At 40.0% G+C, this 22,816-nt stretch overlaps 2 protein-coding genes across 2 annotated transcripts in view; one reads left to right on the forward strand and one right to left on the reverse strand.

Annotated features, from left to right (window-relative positions):
- LOC139310059 (uncharacterized) overlaps positions 1-22,816 on the reverse strand; it is a 649,177-nt gene that overhangs the window by 287,637 nt on the left and 338,724 nt on the right.
- LOC139311997 (zinc finger protein 850-like) lies at positions 8,195-10,804 on the forward strand. The gene has a single exon (XM_070936512.1). The coding sequence runs from the start codon at positions 8,195-8,197 to the stop codon at positions 10,403-10,405; it is 2,211 nt and encodes a 736-aa protein (XP_070792613.1). The 3' UTR covers positions 10,406-10,804.

Genomic DNA, 22,816 nt, shown 5'->3' on the forward strand with positions numbered 1-22,816 from the left:
CTCTAGCAGTCGCCCTTATCTTCCAATGCACGGGTGTATGCTTAGCACAAAGGTAAGGGGGAGGGTGGGCAGTGGAGGGTGTGTTTCACAATGGGGTCTCCTCCTCCTGGAGCCCATTATGACGTGGAGCCACAATGTGACCCTGCCCCACTCTCCCCTGACAACAGCAGTGTCGGCTCATTTTCGCCTCCCAGATGTCACTTTTCCTGCAGATACTGCAGGCTGCCTGTTTTGTGATGCCCTGCCTCTCCGCCAGCCAGGTGATCTTTGGGTCTCTGCCGCCCGGCTGATCATCAGCATGCGGCTCATCAGCCTCTGGATGTGAGATTCCCACCATCTAGCACCAGTTCAGGGGTTCCTTCCCCCGCCCCCGGACAGAGAGAGAGAGAGAGAGAGAAAGAGGGAGGAAGGGAAGGGAAGGGAAGATGATAGGAAGAAAGACAGAATTGGGGGTTGTGGTAAAAACTGTAGTTCAGTAATAAGGATGTGATGGCCCTCCAGTGGCTACTGCATTACACTCCCATCATTCCTGACTATTAGTTGTGCTTAGATGGCCAGGCCTCCCTCTCCAGGACCCTCCTCTCTGGCAATGCCTCAGGTGTCTCCCGAAGGAGAAGAGATCGGCCAGGAGCCAGGTGTTTCCGAGCCATCGGATAGTGATGAAGAAACATTGTGGTTGGACCCACGCCAGCGTCGGAGAGACAAGTGTGCACAGCAGAAAAGGAGGCGTGCCAGAGATCAAGCTGAGTCACTGGACCACACCCCACAGACTATAAAAGGGAGTGTGATGGCCATTTGGACTCTGTGACGGACAAAGCTAATCTCTGGCGAGTCACTTTGCACCTTTGGACACAACGCCTATTTGCTGTGGATTTAATTACAAACTGGACTATTCAAACTGTGTGTATTTTTGTCTGTGTTATCGGAGTAAAAGTTCTTGGCAGGCAGCCATGGAGTTGCTGCCAAGTTCCTTATCACTGACGTTGAGTGTTTGAAGAAGTTTATTTAACCCTCGGCTGGCTGGTTGGGTGCGGGGACAGAACACTACTGTTGAGCGAGGTACCACATATATTGTACCTGTGCGTTTTGTTTTTCTTGCCTAAATGAAGAAGCTTACTTTTTTCACCATTGAATTTCATTTTGTTAGATAGCGCCCAATGTTCAAGTCTGTCAAGATCCTTCTGTATCTTAAGCCTATCTTCTGGAGTGTTGGCTATTCCTGCCAGCTTGGTGTCAGCTGCAAATTTGATGAGTTCCCCATCTATCCCCTCGTCATTGATGAAGATATTGAAGAGTACTGGGCCTAAAACAGAGCCTTGGGGTACTCCACTGCATACTTCCCTCCATGTAGATGCAGTTCCATTGAGGACTACACGTTGAATGCGGTTGATCAGCCAGTTACAAATCCATCTGGTGCTGATGCTGTCCAACCCACATTTTTCTACTTTATCTAGTAGTAGGTTATAGTCTACTTTATCAAATACCTTACTGAAGTCCAAGTAAATTATATCGACAGTATTCCTCTGGTCCACTAATTTTGTCACTTTGTCAAAGAATGGAATAAGATTAGTCTGGCATGATCTGTTTTTGACAAACCCTTTTGGTTATTACTTTGTTTGCTTCTAGGTGTTCGCTGATTCATTGCTTGATCTTTTCCAGAATCTTCCCTGGTATTGAGGTCAGGCTGTAAAGACAGATGCAAAAAAGGAGTTAAGTAGTACTGCTTTGTCCCTGTTGCTTGTCACCTTCTTGCCACTTTCTCCCAACAATGGACCAATTGTTTCCTTGACATTTTTCTTTTCCATGTCCATCTAATTTGTATTTTATGTTTTGATTTTTTTTGCCAATGTGCAAGACAGAGCATTTATTGGTTGAGCACAGACATCGCAGCACAGACACACATCTCCAAAATGCTCCGTCCGGAGCCTTCAGCCTTACAATCCTGGACGGGGTGTCTGTGCTGTGAACGCAAAGAAAGAATGGTGTGTGTGTGAGAGAGAGAAAGAGAGAGAGAGAGAGAGCTGGTGGTGACCCCCTACCGCCCCGGTACTGACTGTACACCAAGTGCCTGTGCCATAGGGGCAGCCCCCCCACTCTCACCCAGGCGCCACAACCACATAGCCCATGCTACTGAGCACCCATCACAGCAGCCCCAGCCCCAGCATCACCGCCCCCGGTCTTCCTTAGCAGTTCGGGCGGCGGCAGCAGAGAATCCTCCATGTGAAGGGCAGCATATAAATCTAATTAAAAAAAAAATAAAAATAAAAAATAAAAAAATAAAATTATGTGATTACAGCATGACTCAGCATTAAAGCCACATAAAACAGTTACAGCTTAAAGTTACAGTATACTTATATTGCCTGTACAACATAGTTAGGCTCAAACCATATCCTAACAGCGGGCAAGGGTCCCGCGAGACTCCCCTCCCCAGGGAGAGTCCGGCCTGGTCGCCGTCCTGTCTGGTGACTCCCAAGGCAGAGGGGTTTGCTGGCGGGCACTCCAATCGGTCAGCGCCTGGGTGGAGGGACCACGGGGCGATTGGAGCAGAGAAGAGCAGGGGGAAAGGGGAGGCCTCCAGTGACTATCACCATAGAATGGGAAGCACACTCCCAGAGCAGCTGCTGCCCTGGCTGGGGTTTGGAAGCCGCAGAAGCGGAGTTTGTGGGAGAGAAAGAAAGACTTCTGTTGCTTCTGCTGCTGGCTGCACACAAAGAAAGCAGCAGAAGTCTTTCTTTCTCTCCTCCAAACTGCAGCTTCAAAACCCTGGATGGAAACCCCTGCTTTTTGGGCAGCCGGGGCGGAGAGGCGATGATGGATAAAGGGAGCCGCAGCCCCGCACGGAGAGTCAGCCACATCGATGATGTGAGGCCTGGGAGGCGCGCGAGCAAGGGAGGAAAGGTGCTCCCATGGCTTGGCGCCTTCAGGCCACTCAAGTTCCACACACACCTGCAGGAGGGGAGGGGCTTGATGGCAGCATGCAAAGGACCCTCTCTCTGCCGGACCCCAGCTGTGAGTGCTCAGGCCGCCCAGGGCGTCCTGCACCCTGAAAATAATAAGACCCCACCCCCTGAAAACTAGGCCAAGCCCTTATTTCGGGGTTCAAAAAAAAAAAAAGACAGGGTCTTAGTTTTGGGGAAACACGGTAGCATCCCCATGGTCATGTCATTTACATTTGGATACTCAACTGATTCACATTTATGACTGTTGCAGTGTTCCAGAGTCATGTAATCCTCTTTTGTGACCTACTGAGAAGCAAAGTCAATTGGGAAATCAGATTAACTTAATGACTGTACTATAACCGTATTACTAATTTAACAATAGCAAGGATTCACTTAACAAATGAGTGAAGAAAAGTAGTACAATGGGGCAAAACTCACTTAACAAATTCCTCACTTAACAACATAAATTTTGGACTCAATTGTGGTGGTAAATTCAGGATTACCTGTAACTGAGGACTGGAAAAGAGCCGATGTGGTTCCCATCTTCAAAACAGGTAAAATAAACTCATTCAGGAAATTACAGACAGATCAGCCTGACATTAATACCTGGTAACATCTTGGAAAACATATCCAGGCAACAAATCTGTGAACACCTGAAGCAAACAAGTTATAACCAGTAGCCAACATGGGTTGATCAAAAACAGATCATGCCAAACAAACTTTATTTCATTCTTTGACAAAGTGACTAAATTAGTGAACCAGAGAAATGCTATAGACATAGTATACTTAGATTTCAGTAAAGCATTTGATAAAGTAGATCACAACCTACTTCTTGCCAACCTAGAAAAATGTGGGATAGGCAGCACCGCCACAAAGTGAGTTTCTAACTGCTTGACAAATCGTACTCAACGTGTAATCCTCAATGGAGCTATCCCCACATGGAGGGAAGTAAGCAGGCCTAGGAAGCAGGTAAAGGAGGGAACCTCTTCCAAAAACCTTTGCCAAGCAAACTGCAAGGCCAGGCATCAAGACTGACCCAAAGGCACCAAATACGAAGCTAAGTAGCGTCACGTTTCACTTTTTCACTTGGCTCAGTTGCAAAGGTCGGCTGCCAGGAGTCGAAAACATCTTCCAAAAGCCTTAGTGGAGTTTGGACAGGCGTGTTTTTCCACCTCCCGTCGCTAGATGGCGGTCAGGCAACGTCTGTGCCTAGAAAGCCATCAATTCAATGGTGCCATCCGTGATTGTGCTTAAAAAAGGAGTTTTAAACCATTGAGTACTGCATTGCTAGAAAGGAGGGGATGGGAAGAGAAGCGCAGAGGAACTTCCTCTTCCGGATGACTCATGGGAGGAAGTTGGTGTGCAGAGCGGCTTTTCTGCTCTTCCCAGGGTCGGAGCAGCAGCTGGCAGGTGAGTTGAGGGCTGCAGGTGGGAGGAGAGTCCGGGAGCAAGTCGGGCTGTTCGGTTCCCTCCACGGCCTGGAAGCGGAGAAGCAACTGGGCTGAAGCCTCTCAGCTGCTGCTGCTGCAGGTTCCTTCCCTCCCCAAATGGAAGCCCACTGGTGCTGCAGGCTGGGAAACTGGTGGCTGCAATTTCTGCTGGTGGGAAGATTGAAAAAGCCTCTTTCAAGTGGAGGTTGGTTCTTTGGGAATGGCTTCCCTCCAGAGGTTGTGGCTGCTCCATCCCTGGAGGGTTTTGAGGGGAGATTGGGCAGCCATTTGTTCTGGATGGAATAGGGTCTCCTGCCTGAACAGAGGACGGACTAGAAGACCTCCAAGGTCCCCCAACTCAATTCTTCTCTTATGGACCTGATGTCTTCTGGACAACAAGATCGGATTTATGTGTCTCTAGTCGTTTCTGGGTTGTTTTGCTTCCATTTCTAGCTAACAAGCACCGTGTTTTCCTATTAGTGCCCCCATCCGTGTATTCACCAGGTTCAACTGTGCTTATCACAGCACTAAGACTCTCAAGATCCCTCTCACAGTCACTGCTATTAAACCTGGTTTCACCCAGTTTATATGTGTACTTTTGGTTTTTCTTACCTAAGTGTAAGACTTTACTTTTCTCTACATTGAATTTCATTTTGTTAGATAGGGCCCAGTGTTCAAGTCTGTCAAGATCCATCTAGATCTTGAGCCTATCTTCTAGGGCCATGATGGTGAAACTATGGCACGTGTGCCACCTGTGGCACGAGGAGCCATATCTGTGGGCACACGAGCATTGCCCTAGTTCAGCTCCAGCATGCATGTGTGCACTGGCCACCTGATTTTCGGGCCTTCTGAGCCCACTGGAAGTCGGGAAAAGGGCTGTTTCTGGCCTCCAGAGAGCCTCCAGGCAGTGGGGAGGCCATTTTCACCCTCCCCAGGCTCCAAGAAAGCCTCTGGAGCCTGGGGAGAGCGAAAAAACAGTCCTACCGGGCCCACTGTGCCATCATGTGCCAAAAGTGGGGGGAGTGCGGGGTGGGGGTTGTGCGTGTATGTGCAGTGGGGGTGAGGCACATTGAATTATGGGTGTGGGCACGCACATGCGTGACCCCCCCATGCGACCCCCGCCTTTGGCATGCGACGGCAAAAAGATTAGCCATCACTGTTCTACGGTGTTAGCTATTCCTGCCAGCTTAGTATCATCTACAAATTTGGTAAATTCTCCTTCTGTTCCCTCATCTAAGTCGTTTATGAAGATATTGAAGAGTACTGGGCCTAAGACATTACTTTTGGTCAAGGTGGATAAAAATCAATGATTTTTTAAAAAAAAATCAAAAAAACCAGATTTTTTTTATTTAAATCGGATTTTTTTGATTTTTATCGAATTTATTTTAATAAAAAACTTTTGGGTTAAAAATCTATCGTAAGATAGTTTTCTATTTAAGATACATAACTAATTTAGTTTATTCAGCATGAGATGGAGCTTAGTTATGTAGCATGAGGCTGTATATTCTGCAACACTGGGACTATCGGTGAGTCAACAGTGGGTCAAAGGAGTAGCAGAGATGACAGTTGCTCTTTAAAAATTATGATTTAAATCGAGTTGATTTAAATCAAGCCTTTTTACTAGTGATTTAAATCATGATTTAAATTGTGATTTAAATCAACTTGATTTAAATCAAATCCACCCTGCTTTTGGTACCCCACTGCTTACTTCTCTCCATGTAGACTTGGATCCATTAAGGGCTACTCGTTGAGTACGGTTTGTCAGCCAGTTGCGAATCCATCTGATGGTGAAGCTATCCTACTTTTTTCTAGCTTACGAAGAAGTAGGTTGTGGTCTACTTTGTCAAATGCCTTGCTGAAGTCTAAGTATATTATGTTCACAGTATTTCGTTGGTCATCTAATTTAGTCACTATGTTGAAGTATGAAATAAGATTGGTTGCTAATTATTACTTTACTCATTTCTAGGTGTTGGCAGATCTGGTTTTTTATTATCTTTTCCAGTATCTTCCCAGATATTGACGGCTGATTGGTTTTTAGTTTCCTGGGTCTGTTTTTTTCCCCTTTTTGAAGATGGGAACCACATCAACTCTTTTCCAGTCCTCTGGTAGTTCCCCGGTGTTTCAGGATTTTTAAAAGATGTGGTGCAGTGGTTCTGAGGTGACATCTGCCAGCTCCTTTAGAACTCTGGGATGTAACCCATCAGGTCCTGGTGGTTTGTATTCATCAAGATCAGACAGGGGTTTTCTTACTATTTTTTTGCCTATTTTAACTTTTATTTCCAGTCTGTTTTTTACAATTATGTTTCTGGTAGGTTGGGCTATAGTTTCTTTTTGCGTGAAGACCGATGCAAAGAATTTTCTGGTTTCTTCTTGGATTTCTTGTTTTTCTTTCTCAGCACTATTGTGCTGGTCTGGGCTTTTATGATCATATTTTTCAGAGTTTCCCAAGATTCTTGAGTTGTTTTCCACTTTAGGATTTTCATCCAATGAATCTTTTCCAAGAAAATTTGATTTGCATTGGCCAAGAATCTTCCTCACTTTAGAATGATGTATTTTTAATTGTTTGGAAATGGCCTTTTAAACCTTCCCAAATTGATGGGCAGCAACAATTGCTTCTCTAAGATAGCTGGGCTGGCTTGAGCTAAATTTTAAATTGGTTTTAAATTGGGTTGTTTTAATTTACGGCCAGAATATCTAATTATTTTAATACTGTTTTTTAAATTTTGTATGCTTTGTTTTTACTTAGGCTGTGCACCGCCCTGAGTCCTATTTGGAGAAGGGCGGTATAGAAATTTAAACAAATAAATAAAATAAATAAATAAATAAACTGCTGATATCATTACTCTTTGGCATAGTATTAACACACACCTCAATGCCAGAGACCAGGAAACTCCTACAACTTCGGCTTTTATAGATGTAGTCACATTTGCTGACGATCAATTGATCGAGGGCACTTTATTAGGAGTATTTGGCTGCTACTTCACCTCTTTATACTATGGAAGCAGTGAGAAATTTCCTAATGGTGAGAACAATTAACCATCAGAACAGCTTGCCTTCAGGCATTGTGGTGCTCCATCACTGGAAGCTTTTAAGAAGAGATGTAAAATCCACTTGTCTATAATGGTATTGGATATCCTGCTTGAGCAGGGCTTGCATTAGAAGACCTCCAAGGTCCCTTCCAATTCTGTTATTCTCTTCTGTTCTGTTGCGATGATACTTATGATACCCTGATAAGTAAAACCATAGAAATGAAAGAGAATGTACTTTCTTTTTCACTTGACTGTATGTGAAAACAATTCTTGCATTGCTAAGAATTTGTGATTGACCCAGTCAACAAGTGAATTTCATCCAATGGATATACGAACTTGGATCTGGGTAGTCTTCCATGTGTCGTGATTAATGTAAGAGCTTCTTTGAGTATTATGGCATGTTTTCATTTTCATTGTAATGTAAAAGTTTTTCTTTTTTCCTCATCATCTGCAACAATTTCATGCACAATTAAAGATACATTTATATTTGAATCTTATAGACAAAGAAGATGGCAATGAGCACTCTGGACAACTGAGGATAACAAGCAACATTGAACACAAAAGCAAGTCAGTCCAGAAGTCAAAATATTTTCCATTTCCTTCAGAGAGTCACACAATTATTCATCTTCCTCAGTAAGTGAGAGAGAAATAAAAAAAAATCAAGAAGACATTTCTGTTTGTGGGAAAAGCTTCAGTAAGAATTCCAGCCTGGTGAAACACCAGAGGACTCACACAGGAGAGAAACCGTTTTAAATGTCTTGATTGTGGAAAAAGTTTCAGTCAGCATTCAAGCCTAATGACACACCAGAGGACTCACACAGGAGAGAAACCCTTTGAATGTCCTGATTGTGAGAAATGTTTCAATGATAATTCCAGCCTGGTTAGACATCAGAGGATTCACACAGGAGAAAAACCCTTTGAATGTCCTGTTTGTGGGAAAAGTTTCAGTACCAATTCCAACCTTGTGACACACCAGAGGACTCACACAGGAGAGAAACCCTTTAAATGTCCTGATTGTGGGAAAAGTTTCAGTCAAAGTTCCTGTCTCATTGCCCACCAGAGGATTCATGCAGGAGAGAAACCGTTTGAATGTCCTGTTTGTGGGAAAAGTTTTAGTCAAAATTCCCACCTCGTGGAACACCAGAGGACTCACACAGGAGAGAAACCTTTTGAATGTCTTCAATGTGGGAAAAGTTTCAGTCAGAACTCCACCCTTGTTCAACACCAGAGGATTCACACAGGAGAAAAACCGTTTGAATGTCCTGATTGTGGTAAAAGTTTCAGTCACAATTCCAGCCTGGTAAAACACCAGAGGATTCACACAGGAGAGAAACCGTTTGAATGTCCTGATTGTGGTAAAAGTTTCAGTCACAATTCCAGCCTGGTGAAACACCAGAGGATTCATACAGGAGAGAAACCCTTTAAATGTCTTGACTGCGGGAAAAGTTTCTGTCATAATTCCAACTTCATCAGCCACCAGAGGGTTCACACAGGAGATAAACCGTTTGAATGTCCTGTTTGTGGGAAAAGTTTCAGCGAGAATTCCAACCTGGTTAAACATCAGAGGACTCACACAGGAGAGAAACACTTTAAATGTCCTGACTGTGGGAAAAGTTTCAGTCAAAATTCCTATCTCATTGTCCACCAGAGGATTCATGCAGGAGAGAAACCGTTTGAATGTCCTGTTTGTGGGAGAAGTTTTAATCAAAATTGCCACCTCGTGGAACACCAGAAGACTCACACAGGAGAGAAACCTTTTGAATGTCTTCAATGTGGGAAAAGTTTCAGTCAGAACTCCACCCTTGTTCAACACCAGAGGATTCACACAGGAGAAAAACCGTTTAAATGTCCTGACTGTGGGAAAAGTTTCCGTCATAATTCCAACATCATCGGCCACCAGAGGATTCACACAGGAGAGAAACCGTTTGAATGTCCTGATTGTGGGAAAAGTTTCAGTCACAATTCCAGCCTGGTGAAACACCAGAGGATTCATACAGGAGAGAAACCCTTTAAATGTCCTGACTGCGGGAAAAGTTTCTGTCACAATTCCAACCTCATCAGCCACCAGAGGGTTCACACAGGAGAGAAAACGTTTGAATGTCCTGATTGTGGGAAAAGTTTCAGTCACAATTCCAGCCTGGTGAAACACCAGAGGATTCATACAGGAGAGAAACCCTTTAAATGTCCTGACTGCGGGAAAAGTTTCTGTAATAATTCCAACCTCATCAGCCACCAGAGGGTTCACACAGGAGATAAACCGTTTGAATGTCCTGATTGTGGTAAAAGTTTCAGCAAGAATTCCAACCTGGTTAAACATCAGAGGACTCACACAGGAGAGAAACCCTTTAAATGTCCTGACTGTGGGAAAAGTTTCAGTCAAAGTTCCTATCTCATTGTCCACCAGAGGATTCATGCAGGAGAGAAACCGTTTGAATGTCCTGTTTGTGGGAAAAGTTTTAGTCAGAACTCCACCCTTGTTCAACACCAGAGGACTCACACAGGAGAGAAACCTTTTGAATGTCTTCACTGTGGGAAAAGTTTCAGTCAGAACTCCACCCTTGTTCAACACCAGAGGATTCACACAGGAGTAAAACCCTTTAAATGTCCTGACTGTGGGAAAAGTTTCAGTCAGAATTCCAGCCTCATCGGCCACCAGAGGATTCACACAGGAGAGAAACCGTTTGAATGTCCTGATTGTGGTAAAAGTTTCAGCAAGAATTCCAACCTGGTGAAACACCAGAGGACTCACACAGGAGAAAAACCCTTTGAATGTCCTATTTGTGGTAAAAGTTTCAGTAACAATTCCAGCCTGGTGAAACACCAGAGGACTCACACAGGAGAGAAACCCTTTGAATGTCCTGACTGTGGGAAAAGTTTCAGTCAGAATTCCACCCTGGTTCATCACCAGAGGATTCATACAGGAGAGAAACCGTTTGAATGTTTTTATTGTGGTAAAAGTTTCAGTAGAAATTCCACCCTGGTGAAACACCAGAGGACTCACACATGAGAGAAACCCTTTGAATGTCCTGACTGTGAAAAAAGTTTCCATCAGAATTTCAGCCTAGTTCAACACCAGAGGACTCACACAGGAGGAAAACTATATGAGTTTCCAGACTGTGGGAATGATCTCAGTACTAAGGTTAACTTACAAATCAAGTACTTATAAACAAAGGGAAGAAATCATTTTAATGCCCCGAGTGTGGACGATGCTTCAGGAAACTTTCCACCCTTATTGCACACAGAAAAATCTCCTAAGGCCCCAAGTGATTAGTGTAGAGAAGGGTTGAATTTCATTTCTAGTGTCCCATTGTAAGTCCAGCTGAGAAATTGACTATTTAATTTGATTAAATTAAATAGAATTTGCCTGATTTTTTGTAGCAAATATGTAATGGTATTAGATGGTGCAGAGGAAAGAAAAAGTTTGAATATATTACTTTGATAATGGCTATTAGGGAGTGTTCTTTGCATTTTTGTGATAGTGGATGATAGAAATGCTATGTGCCAGGAATCCCAGCCTTTTTCTCCCTGGTGGCCCCCAAGATTTTCAGCCTTAGAATTCTCCAGCCAGCACCTCTTGGGGATTGGAGCCCTGAGACTATAGATTGTGGCTCCTCATATAAGGAGAAAGCAAGATGAGAAGAGACACAGAGGGGGTTCAAAGTTTATCTTTTCCTAACAGTTCCAGGAATTCAGTGCACCAAGCATATCTATTCAAGAATGTGTCAAGAATGAGGCACGCAAGTGGAAGAAACCATATGAATAGCAAATATATTGGGGGAGTTTAGGGCAGTGAGAAAAGCAATGTAAAATTTCAGATGTAAAGGCTGTTCTGCCCTGCAGGTGACCTTCATGGTTCAAAAGCCAAAAGAAGCAATTAAATTGAAACATGTCAGTTGCTACATATTCCTTTTCTCCCCAGATTTTATTCCATTTGTGGTACATGCTTTAAAACTGGTTCTCCTTCATAGTAGGGGTGACTTGTTGTGATTTTATGGACACCTTTTGTTGGAAACAATATGGAACTCTTATGCCATTGCTGTCTTCTGTAATTTTTTTTTTACCTAGCAAACAAACACAGGGTTTCCTAGTGGTGCACCATCCATTTATTGTCGTGGAAGAACTGGACTTAACCTAGGATTTTTTAAAATAATAGCTATTGTGCACCCTTTGGGATGTTCAGTTTTATAGACAGTCCTCACTTACCACTTACTACTCAGCCTTCAAAATTACACTGGTGCTGAAAAAGTAGTTCCTCAAAGTTGTGCCCATCACAGTTATTTGGGAGTGGGACTGGCTTGCAATTACGATACTTTCGGTGTCCCACAGTCATGGAATTGCCATTTGGAACCTTCACAATTGGCTTCCAATAAACAAAATTGACAGGAAATTGCAAGTCCCACTCATGGTACATTGCACTGAACAGAACACGGTGATTCGCTTGACTGTTTTTCACACGACCATTGCGGCATCCCCATGGTCACATGTTCAAAATTCAGATGCTTAGCAAAACACCCCTAATTATGATGGTTGCAGTGTCCCAGACTCAAGTGATCCTCTTATGTCACCTTCTGACCAACAAAGTCAACAGGGAAGCCAGATTCGCTTAACAACTGTGTGACTAACAAGTGCAGTGATTCACTTAACAACTGTGGCAAGAAAAGTTGTAAGTGGAGAGCCTTCTCTGTGGGGGTACCTGCCCTCTGGAATGAACTGCCCCTGGAGATTCGCATGATCCCTGACCTACGTATCTTTTTTGTTCCAACAGGCTGTGCTGGCTTAGAAAATGAATTTTAATTGGGTGTTTGTAGTTTTTAATATAAAGGCCAAATTTTTAATATATTTTAAATTGTTTTTAAATTTTTGTGGGTATATGTTGTTTTAATATGGCTGTAGTCATAATATGGTCCTGAGTCCTTCGGGAGAAGGGTGTTATAAAAATGTAATAAATAAATAAATAAATAATAAAATGGGGCAAAACTCACTTAACAGATGTCTCCCTTAGCAACAGTGAAATTTTGGGCTCAATTGCAGTTGTAAGTCAAGGACTTCCTGTATTTACATAAAGTATCAGAGTTGGAAGCGACCTTAGAGGTCTTCTAGTCCAACCCACCGATCAAGACAGGAGACCCTATTCCATTTCAGACAAGAGACTGTCCAGACTCTTCTTAAAAGCCTCCAACCGGAACCCTGTCCTTTAATGCCGCTGAAGCTCTTGGGATCATTTCATCAATTAACATCCTCCCCTTGCTTTAAAGTTAGATCAAAAAGTGTGAGTGTATTGTATGGAGTAATCACGACAGACACACCCCTCCACCCAAAGAATGAAATATTTTGGAGAATATTAAAAAGAGGCAGAATATTTTATTTTCCCAAAGGAGAAATGGAGAAAAAAAATACTAACAAAGGCAGAAAGCAGCCACAACAGTTTCCAGCAGATGCCTGAAGTTTTTAGAGATGGATATTTTGTGTCCATTAAGAAATCTAGGCCAGCCTATTCACAAACAAAACACCTAGAATGCCAATTGATGGGATTAATCACGAATTAAAATGTGCATTTCCCCATCCAAAACCTAAGGACAGGACATAACTTTTTACTACAGGGGTCCTCAAAGTACAGCCTGTGGGGTGCATATGGCTTGCTGAAGCAATGCATTGGGCCCACGCAATGGTGGGATTCAGCCCTGCCTCTTGCCCCACCTCTACCAGCCATTTCTTGCATGGCTGGCTGTGCCACTCGCATCGCCCCTCCTCTAGCCATCGCCCTTATCTTCCAATGCACGGGTGTATGCTCACCGCAAAGGTAGGGGTGAAGGGGGAGGGTGGGCAGGGGAGGGCGTGTTTCACAATGGGGGAGTGTCAGATGTAAATGCCTTATTCTCTAATGTGTAAATAATGTATATATGGAACATCAGGGGTTAACTTATTCTTTGGACTTTAATGTATTCATAATTTACCACTCCCATTCCTGGCTCCACCCCTTGTATATATAAGGAGCCATCCTCCCCATTTTCCTTGCTTCTATCTTGAATATTCAGCGAATATAGAATGCCTATTATGATTAAAGAGAAATATATTTAAATCTCTAACTTCTATTATCTTTATTGAGTCTGATCCTGAAAATATTGCAACAAGCTGGTAGCAGAGGATGGTTAATTGACTCAATAAGTAATTAAAAATGTCCAAGAAAGATAGGCCCAACACCAGGGCCTACAGCAAAGAAATAGAAACTGATCAAGAGATGATCAACGAATCCACTAATGCGATTTCGAGAGAATCCGAAGAATACACCACTGAAGAAGAAGAACTGATGAGTGAAAATAACGAACTCAGGTCAGAGATATTAAAGATACTAAAAAGCCAAAAGAATGATGAAAGCCTCATCGCGGACCTCCAGGAGATGCTGAGGAACAGCGGAGCAGCGAGAGAGAAAAACGTCATTAAAGAAAAACCCAAAGATCAAAAAACTGTGAGTGAAATGACTACTGAGAAAATAGTTGTAAAAAAGAAAAGATGTGACCTCGCGCGAAATTTTGAATGGCAGCCATCTTGGTTTCAACGAACTTCAAAAGAGAGTGAAGCAGAGCCAATCAAAACGCTCAGTTCAAAATTTCTGGCGCGAAAAACGCTATCAGACGAAGAAAGTGAAAAAGAAGTCTCAAACTCTTCAGATGAACCAAAATCAGAAAGTGAAGACGATTTAACAAAGTCTCAAGTAAAGTCAGCAATGAAAACGCTTTTTGCTGCTTTTGGGCCAAGATTGAAAATCTCCAAGACATCAACGAAGAAGCAAGAAATCAAACCGACAACTCAAGACCTGCACGCTCCCATCCTGACTTCGAAAACGACGACACCCGAGCCCAGAGAGCCATGCCGATTCCGTCCTACACCGCAGACAGAATCGAGTGCCAGCGCACACAAGAGAAAGAGAAGAACCGTCGCCATCACCAAAGCCCCAAAAACCGAGCCAGAGACCGACTCATCTGAAGAGGAGCGGATCGAGAGAGCTGAAATGGAGAGAACCTTCCACAACGGCGCCAAAGAAGAAATGAGCAACGCGCATGTGCAAAACTACGTAGACGGCCCCGAAAGACTTGAACTGGCCAGAGAACCGCGCAGACTCGTTACAAGCATCCCAATGCCGTTCTGTAATTTCCTGCACTTGAGAGACCACGGACTGCCTCAGGTTGTAAGTAATGGACAAAATAATGTGGGGAACTTACCCAGTGACTTCCCAAAACTTAGAGTTGATGGCATTAATTTACAAGAGTGGTACCAACAGCTTCAGGTTATTTTCATGAAAGAAAATTTACTATTCTTTATAACTAGTCCTCCAAGAAGACCTTGGACTTTAAAAATAGATTGTTTACATCATAGAGCATTTTTCATAATAATTTCTAGCGTGTCTCCTGCAATGTATCATAGCATCAAACCAAACCTAACTGTATCAGAAATAATTCAATGCATGTTTAATCTATTTCACAGCGATAGCGTAGCCACAACCACAAGAATGTCTAAGGATTTCTTTTCTTCTAGAGTGAAACCAGGGGTTTCTATAAGTGAGCATTTGATAAATCTAAACAAAATAAGAGCTGAGCTGCAATTGAGGGGGGAAGTGATTTCAGATCAAACAATGAAAAGTGTTATTATCAATTCACTTGATCCATCATGGGATAGCTTTATGTCACACTTAGATACCATTAATTTGGGATATTTATCAATAGAAAGTCTATCTAACAAATTGATAGCAGAAGACAATTCAAGAAAAAATCGTTCCAGTAACCAAACAGAACACAAATCTTTTAGGAAAGTAGTCTTTCAAGATAAATATAATGAGGCCTTTAGATGCCACAATTGTGGATCCAGGGAACACAGTAGAAGAGACTGTCCCAAAGTCCCAAGGGAGAGACATAGGCCAGAATATAGGAGCAAATACAATTACAGACAATCTTCCACAGATAGACACAAATATAGAAGTCCACCAAATTACAGAGAAAGTAGAGGGGGTAGAGAAAATTCAAAAGAGAGAAAATCTGGGTCACTAAATGGGCTAAATAAACAAGACAGCACCAGAACACAACAAGATGAGAACAATAATTGGCTTATTGATTCTGGTGCAACAAATCACACCACTAACAACAAAAGTATATTAACTTCATTTACAGAAGATAAGTTTGTGATAAAGGTAGCTAATCAAGAAAAGGTTCAAGTATTAGGCAGAGGAAATGTGACCTTGCCTGGTTTAGGGAAAATAGAGGGGGTATTATTAATCCCAGAAATACCTCACAACATACTGAGTGCTATAAAACTAAGCAGAGAATCTGACATCAATATAGTTTTCTCAAAGGGGAAAGCAACTATAGAAAAGAACAAAACAAATGTAGGTACTGTGATGATAAAAGGGGGTCTACCCTATCTGATAACCAAAGAAAGATGGTTACATAACATTGATTCAAATATGGAAGATTGTATTGAAGCAGATGATGAAAATGTCAGTAACAGTGACAATGATGAATGTAAAATAACTCATGATAACAAAAATACACACAATGAGAAGAAACCAAAAATAGGTAAACCAATTCATGATGAGTGTGCTCACATCTTACATAGGAAGTTAGGACATGCAAGCTTTCCCGTAGTACAAAAAATGACTGAACACGCAGAAGGTGTCAAAATAAAAAATTGTGAAAATTATTTGGAATGCTCAGTATGTAAATCCACCAAACTAAAAACCAGTCCCAGACCAAAAAAATCTAACAGATCAACTAACAATATTTTTGATTTGGTACATATGGACTTAGTTGGTCCATTAACTCCATCAATTACCTATAGAAAACGTTACTTCCTAACAATAGTGGATGATTACAGTCGCTATGGTTTTGTTTACACATTAAAGCACAAGGATGAAACCTTTCAGAAATTTAAGGAATTCTACAAACGCATAGAAACACAGCATAATATCAGAATAAAACAAATTATGACAGATAGGGGATGTGAATTCATGTCTAAAGAATTCTCCCAATGGTTAAAGGATAGAGGGATGCTACATTTCACGTCCAATCCATTTTCTGCATTTCAAAATGGGATTGCAGAGAGAAAGAATTCCACACTACAAACCATGATTAGATGCACATTAGAGGATGCTGGTTTAGGCAAACAATTTTGGTCAGAAGCCTTACATTATTCAAATTACACTCAAAATAGAACATGGTCCAGTATTGTGAATAAGACACCATATGAGGTGATGTACAATAGAAAACCCAAATTAGCACACATGCACATATTTGGAGTTACTGCAGACGTACACATACCTAAACAATTGAGGAGAAAGGGAGAAAACGTATCCAGGAGATTAAGATTCATGGGATACGAAACTGGAACCAAAGGGTACAGATTCATTGATAATAATAACAAATTTATAGTATCCAGAACAGCTGTGTTCCATGAGCAGGCCAATTGGTCTAAATTGCACCTTAATGAAATATTTCCTAATAAAAGCAAAGATAATATATCTTGCGAGGAAGGAACAACAGAAAATCAAAATATTAACAAAAGTAAGAACAAAACCAAAACTTGGACAAATAGTCAGCATAAAATAAAGACAGACACATTAACAAAAAAGGAAGCCAGATATTTGCATGACAACCATAGCAAACCTGAAAGAAATATTAGAAACAATAGAAACCAAATACCAAATAAATACAAAGATTACATAATGCATATGGATGGAGAACAAATAACACCTAATACATATGAGGAAGTATTGAAACTTCCCCGTGAAGAAAGAGAAAAATGGGAACTAGCTATGGAAAAAGAGATGGAAAGTTTACAAGGATTAAATGTATTCACACCTGCGATCGCACCTAAGGATAAAACAATTATAGGTACCAGGTGGATTTATAAAATTAAGAATTTGGAAGGAGGTAATACCTTATACAAGGCCAGACTAGTTGCACAAGGTTATGCACAAAAATATCCAGAAGACTATACTGACACTTATTCACCAACAGTGAGAACAGAGAGTGTCAAAACAGCTCTTGTAGTAGCATCTGCACTCAATCTGGACGTGTTTCAATATGACATACAGACTGCATACTTACACGCAAAATTAGATAAGGAAATATATGTAAGAGCACCACACAGTCAATACACTAATAAGAACGAAATTTGGTTATTAAATAAGAGTCTGTACGGATTGAAGCAATCTGGCAAAAGATGGTACGATTGTTTGGTAAAAGTACTTAAGACCATGGATTTCAACGCCACCACTGCTGATAACTGTTTCTTTGTTAAAAAGAGTAATGATCATATTGAATTTGTATTAATTTATGTGGATGATATTTTATATATTGGAAAGCATAAAGAGAGCAGGGAAATCTTTGTAAATAAGTTAAACGAACATTTCTCATTGAAATCACTAGGTAGAGTGAATAAATACCTTGGTGTACAAATTAACAAAACTAAAAGGGGATTCAAACTTACTCAGAAAGATAAAATCATTGAACTCCTAAACAAATGTAACTTAAATAATGCCAAAACATGTGACACACCTATGCAAACTGATTTTCTTAGAAACACTGATGAATCTTCCCCTGAGTTTAAAGACAACACATTTTACAGATCAGTTATAGGTTCACTCCTTTATATATCTAATTGGACTAGGCCAGATATTGCATTACCTCTCAATTTATTGTCAAGATATGTTAGCAAACCAACCTTGTATCATTGGGAAGCTGTCAAAAGAATTTTAAGATATCTGAAAAGTACATTAGATTTTTGTTTAATATTGGAACCAAATAATGACAAAGAACCAAAAATTACTTGTTATGCTGATGCAGATTGGGCTGGTGATACATCATGCAGAAAGAGTACCTCTGGTTATGTTTTTCTATTGAACGATTGTCCAGTTTACTGGTATACTGGTAAACAAGAACTGGTAGCCACTTCTACCACAGAAGCGGAATATGTTTGCTTGTCTAAAGCTGCAAATAACCTTGTATGGTTCAATGATTTGATCACAGATGTTTGGAAGAAACCTACTTTACCATTTATTATGCATGAAGACAATAAAGCGGCCATTGAAATATCTAGATCCGATGCAATTGGACAAAGGTCCAGGCATATTGATATAAAATTTAAGCACGTGAGACAACTATCTCAAGACGGATTCATCAAAGCAATACATTGTGATACTTCTGAACAATTAGCTGATATATTAACAAAACCCTTACCTTCTAAACAACACAAATATTTAACTTCTAAATTATATGTATTATATTGTCCTGAATCTGAATGTAACTGGTGTTGTATAACGAACCGGCATTTAGAGGGGGATTTGTCAGATGTAAATGCCTTATTCTCTAATGTGTAAATAATGTATATATGGAACATCAGGGGTTAACTTATTCTTTGGACTTTAATGTATTCATAATTTACCACTCCCATTCCTGGCTCCACCCCTTGTATATATAAGGAGCCATCCTCCCCATTTTCCTTGCTTCTATCTTGAATATTCAGCGAATATAGAATGCCTATTATGATTAAAGAGAAATATATTTAAATCTCTAACTTCTATTATCTTTATTGAGTCTGATCCTGAAAATATTGCAACAGGGAGAAAGGGTCTCCTCCTCCTGGAGCCCATTGTGACGTGGAACCACAATGTGATCCTGTCCCACTCTCCCCTGACAACAGCAGCGTCGGCTCATTTTCGCCTCCCAGATGTCAGTCACTTGTCCTGCAGATACTATAGGCTGCCTGTCTTGTGATGCCCTGCCTCCCCGCCAGCCAGGTGGTCTTTGGGTCTCTGCCGACCAGTTGATCATTGTACGGCTCATCAGCCTCTGGATGTCAGATTCCCACCATCTAACACCAGTTCAGGGGTTCCTTCCCCCTCCCCCGGACAGAGAGAGAGAGAGAGAGAGAGAGAGAGAGAGAGAGAGAGAGAGGGAGGAAGGGAAGGAAGGATGATAGGAAGGAAGACAGATTCAGGGGTTGTGGTAAAAACTGTGGTTCAGTAATAAGGATGTGATGGCCCTCCAGTGGCTACTGCACTAGACTCCCATCATTCCTGACTATTAGTTGTGCTGTTAAAAAAAATCCAGTGCCACCAGGGAGAAGTCAAGTTGTGAGTGATTGAAATTCCTCACATTGAAATTAAGTGGTGATAGGTCATAAAAGAGGTATGTATTCTCCATGATATTTTCTTGTTATGTGCCCTATGATTTAAATTTCAGATAAATGTATTTTTCGGCTGTCTTGTTTTTATAAATATAATCACAGACAGTGTGTCAATCGGTTAAAATTCTTTTGTGCACAATCCCATATCCAAAATTACCAATTTAATTTCTCTTATGTAACAGTTTTATATATCCCTTTATATTATTACACTCTTTTAACCATTATTTAACATAAGAAAACATTTCATATATTTTATCATTGCATTAATTTCATATTTCATCTCCATGCTTTATTATCTAGCTATTGGTAAAACAAATCCCAAATCAAATAATATTGTTTATCTTCCTGTTCTCTAATTTCAAATGTCAGTTTACTCATTTCAGCACAATCTATAATTTTCTTAATAACTTCATCATCAGTAGGTATCTTCTCGCCTTTCCAATTTTTATCAAAAACAATTCTAGCTGCTGTTAAAACATTCTCAATTAAATATCTCAGTTCTTTGTTATACATTTCTGGTAGAATCCCTAATAAAAATATCTCTGGTTTAAAATCAATGTATTTCTTTGTCATTTTTTCCAACCATGTGTGGATTTTAGTCCAATATCTTTCAGCTTCTGCACATGTCATCCACATATGGTAATATAATCCTGGAGTCTGATGACATTTCCAACATTTCTCTGATTTGTTCTTGAACATTCTGGCTATTCTCGTCTGGGGTAAGTGCCACCTGTAAAACATCTTATACAAATTCTCCTTATATGCTGTAGACATTGTCATTTTATAATTTTGCAACCACATTTTTTGCCATTTCTCTAGATCAATCCCATGACCAAAATTTTTCCCCCATGCTATCATTGTTTCTTTAACTTGTTCTTCTTCCAATTTTACCTCTAATAAATAACCATACAATTTTTTAATTTCATAATCATCAGACTCTATTAGAATCTTATCTAAATGAGTCAAGACATTATAAAATCCTTGTTTGGAATCTTCCTATCTAGAACGTATTTGCAAATAAAAAAACCAATCCATCGTAAAACCTTCGTCTTCCAATTCTTGCTTCAATTTAAGTTCACCCTTTTCATCCATTAATTCACTATATTTAACAGTTTGTTCTCTTCTAAATATTACTGAATATGAAAAAGCTTCAATCGTTGATACCCAGACTGGAATTTTCAAATAGTGTTTTTTAATCTTCTCCCAATTTAATAACAAAGCCTCACATATATGGTGTCTTCTAAAATACCCCTGTATTTTTGTTCCCTTATACTAAACTGACAGTGGACAACCTTGTCTAGTACCTTTTTTTATCTCAATAGAGTCTTGTCAATTCTCCATTTATCATTACTTTTGCCATTTGTTTATAATATATAGCTTCTATTGATTGAATAAATTTTCTGCCAAAGCCCATCTGTTCCATTTGAAGCAACATAAAACGCCAGTTTACATTATCAAAAGCTTTCTGTGCATCTAAAAAAATCAAAGCCATTTGTTTTTCCGGATGAGCTTCATAGTATTCCAAAGTGTCCAGAATTATTCTCATATTGTCTCTAATTTGTCTTTTTGGCAGAAACCCATTTTGATCTGAGTGTATAAAGTTATTGTCTTTCTGCCAATATTGAAGCAAAAAATTTATAATCTGAATTTAGCAGGGATATAGGTCTGTACTTTTTGATTTGTTGTGGGTCTGTATCCTCCTTCAGAATCAATGTAATATATGCCTCAGACCATGACTTGGGTATTTCCTTCTTTGTCATCACTTCATAACTTCTAGTAATAGGAGACTCAAAGATTCCTGCAATGTCCTATAATATTCCGCTGGCAAACCATCTGGCCCTGGTGCCTTTCCATTCTTTTGTTTCTTAATTGCTTCAATTAATTCCATCATCGTTATATTTCCCTCTAGCATCTCCTCAATATCTTTAAGAATCCTGGGTAAATTTACATTTTGAAGATATCGTATCACATTTTCCTCCGCTATCTTCTTTCTCATACAGTTGTCTATAGTAATCCTGTATAATTTTGTTCTTCTCTTTATTTCCAAATTTACTTTGTCCTTGGTCATCGATTAATTGTATTATTTTTCTTGATTCTCTCTCTCTTTTTTCAATTTATATGCTAACCATCTTCCTGGTTTATTAGCATTCTCAAAATAATTCTGTTTAGAGCTTCTAATTTTTTGAGCTAATTCTTCTTTCTCCAGTAAGTCCATTTTATGTTTTATTGTATCCATTTTCACTTTAACATCCTTTTTATATGGACATTTCTGAAGCTCTTTTTCAAATCTCTTATAATCCTCTTCCAATATTTTATATGTTTGTCTTTTCTTTGCATTTCTCTTCCTTGTATAATCCATTATCAAACCTCTAGCATAGGCCTTCATCGTATCCCAAAGATATTGCGTCAAAGTATCTTCTTTCCTATTCTCCTTGAAAAAGAAAGCCAATTCTCTCTCCATTTTCTGTACAAAATCCTTTTCTTTTAATATAGTATTATTTAAAGTCCATCTAAATCTTCTCCTTTGTCCTTTCCATTTCACTGATTATGATCTGCCCAGGTATTTGCTTCTATCTCAATTTGTTCTATGTTTCAAGTCAATTCCATTGTTGTCCATATCATATCTAATCTAGACCAAGATGAATGTCTGTCTGAATAAAAAATATATTATCTATTTTTTCCATTTCTATCTCTCCATGCATCTTTTAAGTTTATTTCCTCAAATCATCTTGAAAAAGGAGTTTGGTAATAGCTTTCTACTATGTCTTATTGTTTTATGTGTTTTATAATCCAAATCTCCATCTACTATACCATTAAAATCTCCCATCATACAAATATTATTATATTCCAATTCTGTTATTTTCATGTACAATTTTCTATAAAAGTCACTTTTGATTATTATTTGGAGCATATATTGCTACTAAAAGAATTTTCATATTATTGTCCATTATCTCCACCATCAAGATTCTCCCTTCTTCATCTGCATATATTTGCTCAGCTGTTATTGCATTTCTAATGTATAAAACCATTCCTCTTTTTTTACATTGTGGCAATGATGTGAAGATTTTCCCTAATTTAGGATATACCAATATCTGTTTTTAATATGTACTTCTTGCAGGCAAATTATATCAAATTTTAATTTTTCTAATTTGTGAAATATCTTTCTTATTATTATTATTATTATTATTATTATTATTATTATTAATTTAATTTGTATGCCGCCCCTCTCCAAAGACTCAGG

This window comes from Pituophis catenifer, unplaced genomic scaffold (assembly GCF_029215685.1).
Source record: "Pituophis catenifer annectens isolate HBS135680 unplaced genomic scaffold, rPitCat1.0.hap2 SCAF_2, whole genome shotgun sequence".
Lineage (NCBI taxonomy): Eukaryota > Metazoa > Chordata > Lepidosauria > Squamata > Colubridae > Pituophis > Pituophis catenifer.

Bases quoted from the DNA above. Each gene is read 5' to 3' on its own strand.
- LOC139311997 (XM_070936512.1), top strand. From the start codon at position 8,195: ATGACACACCAGAGGACTCACACAGGAGAGAAACCCTTTGAATGTCCT.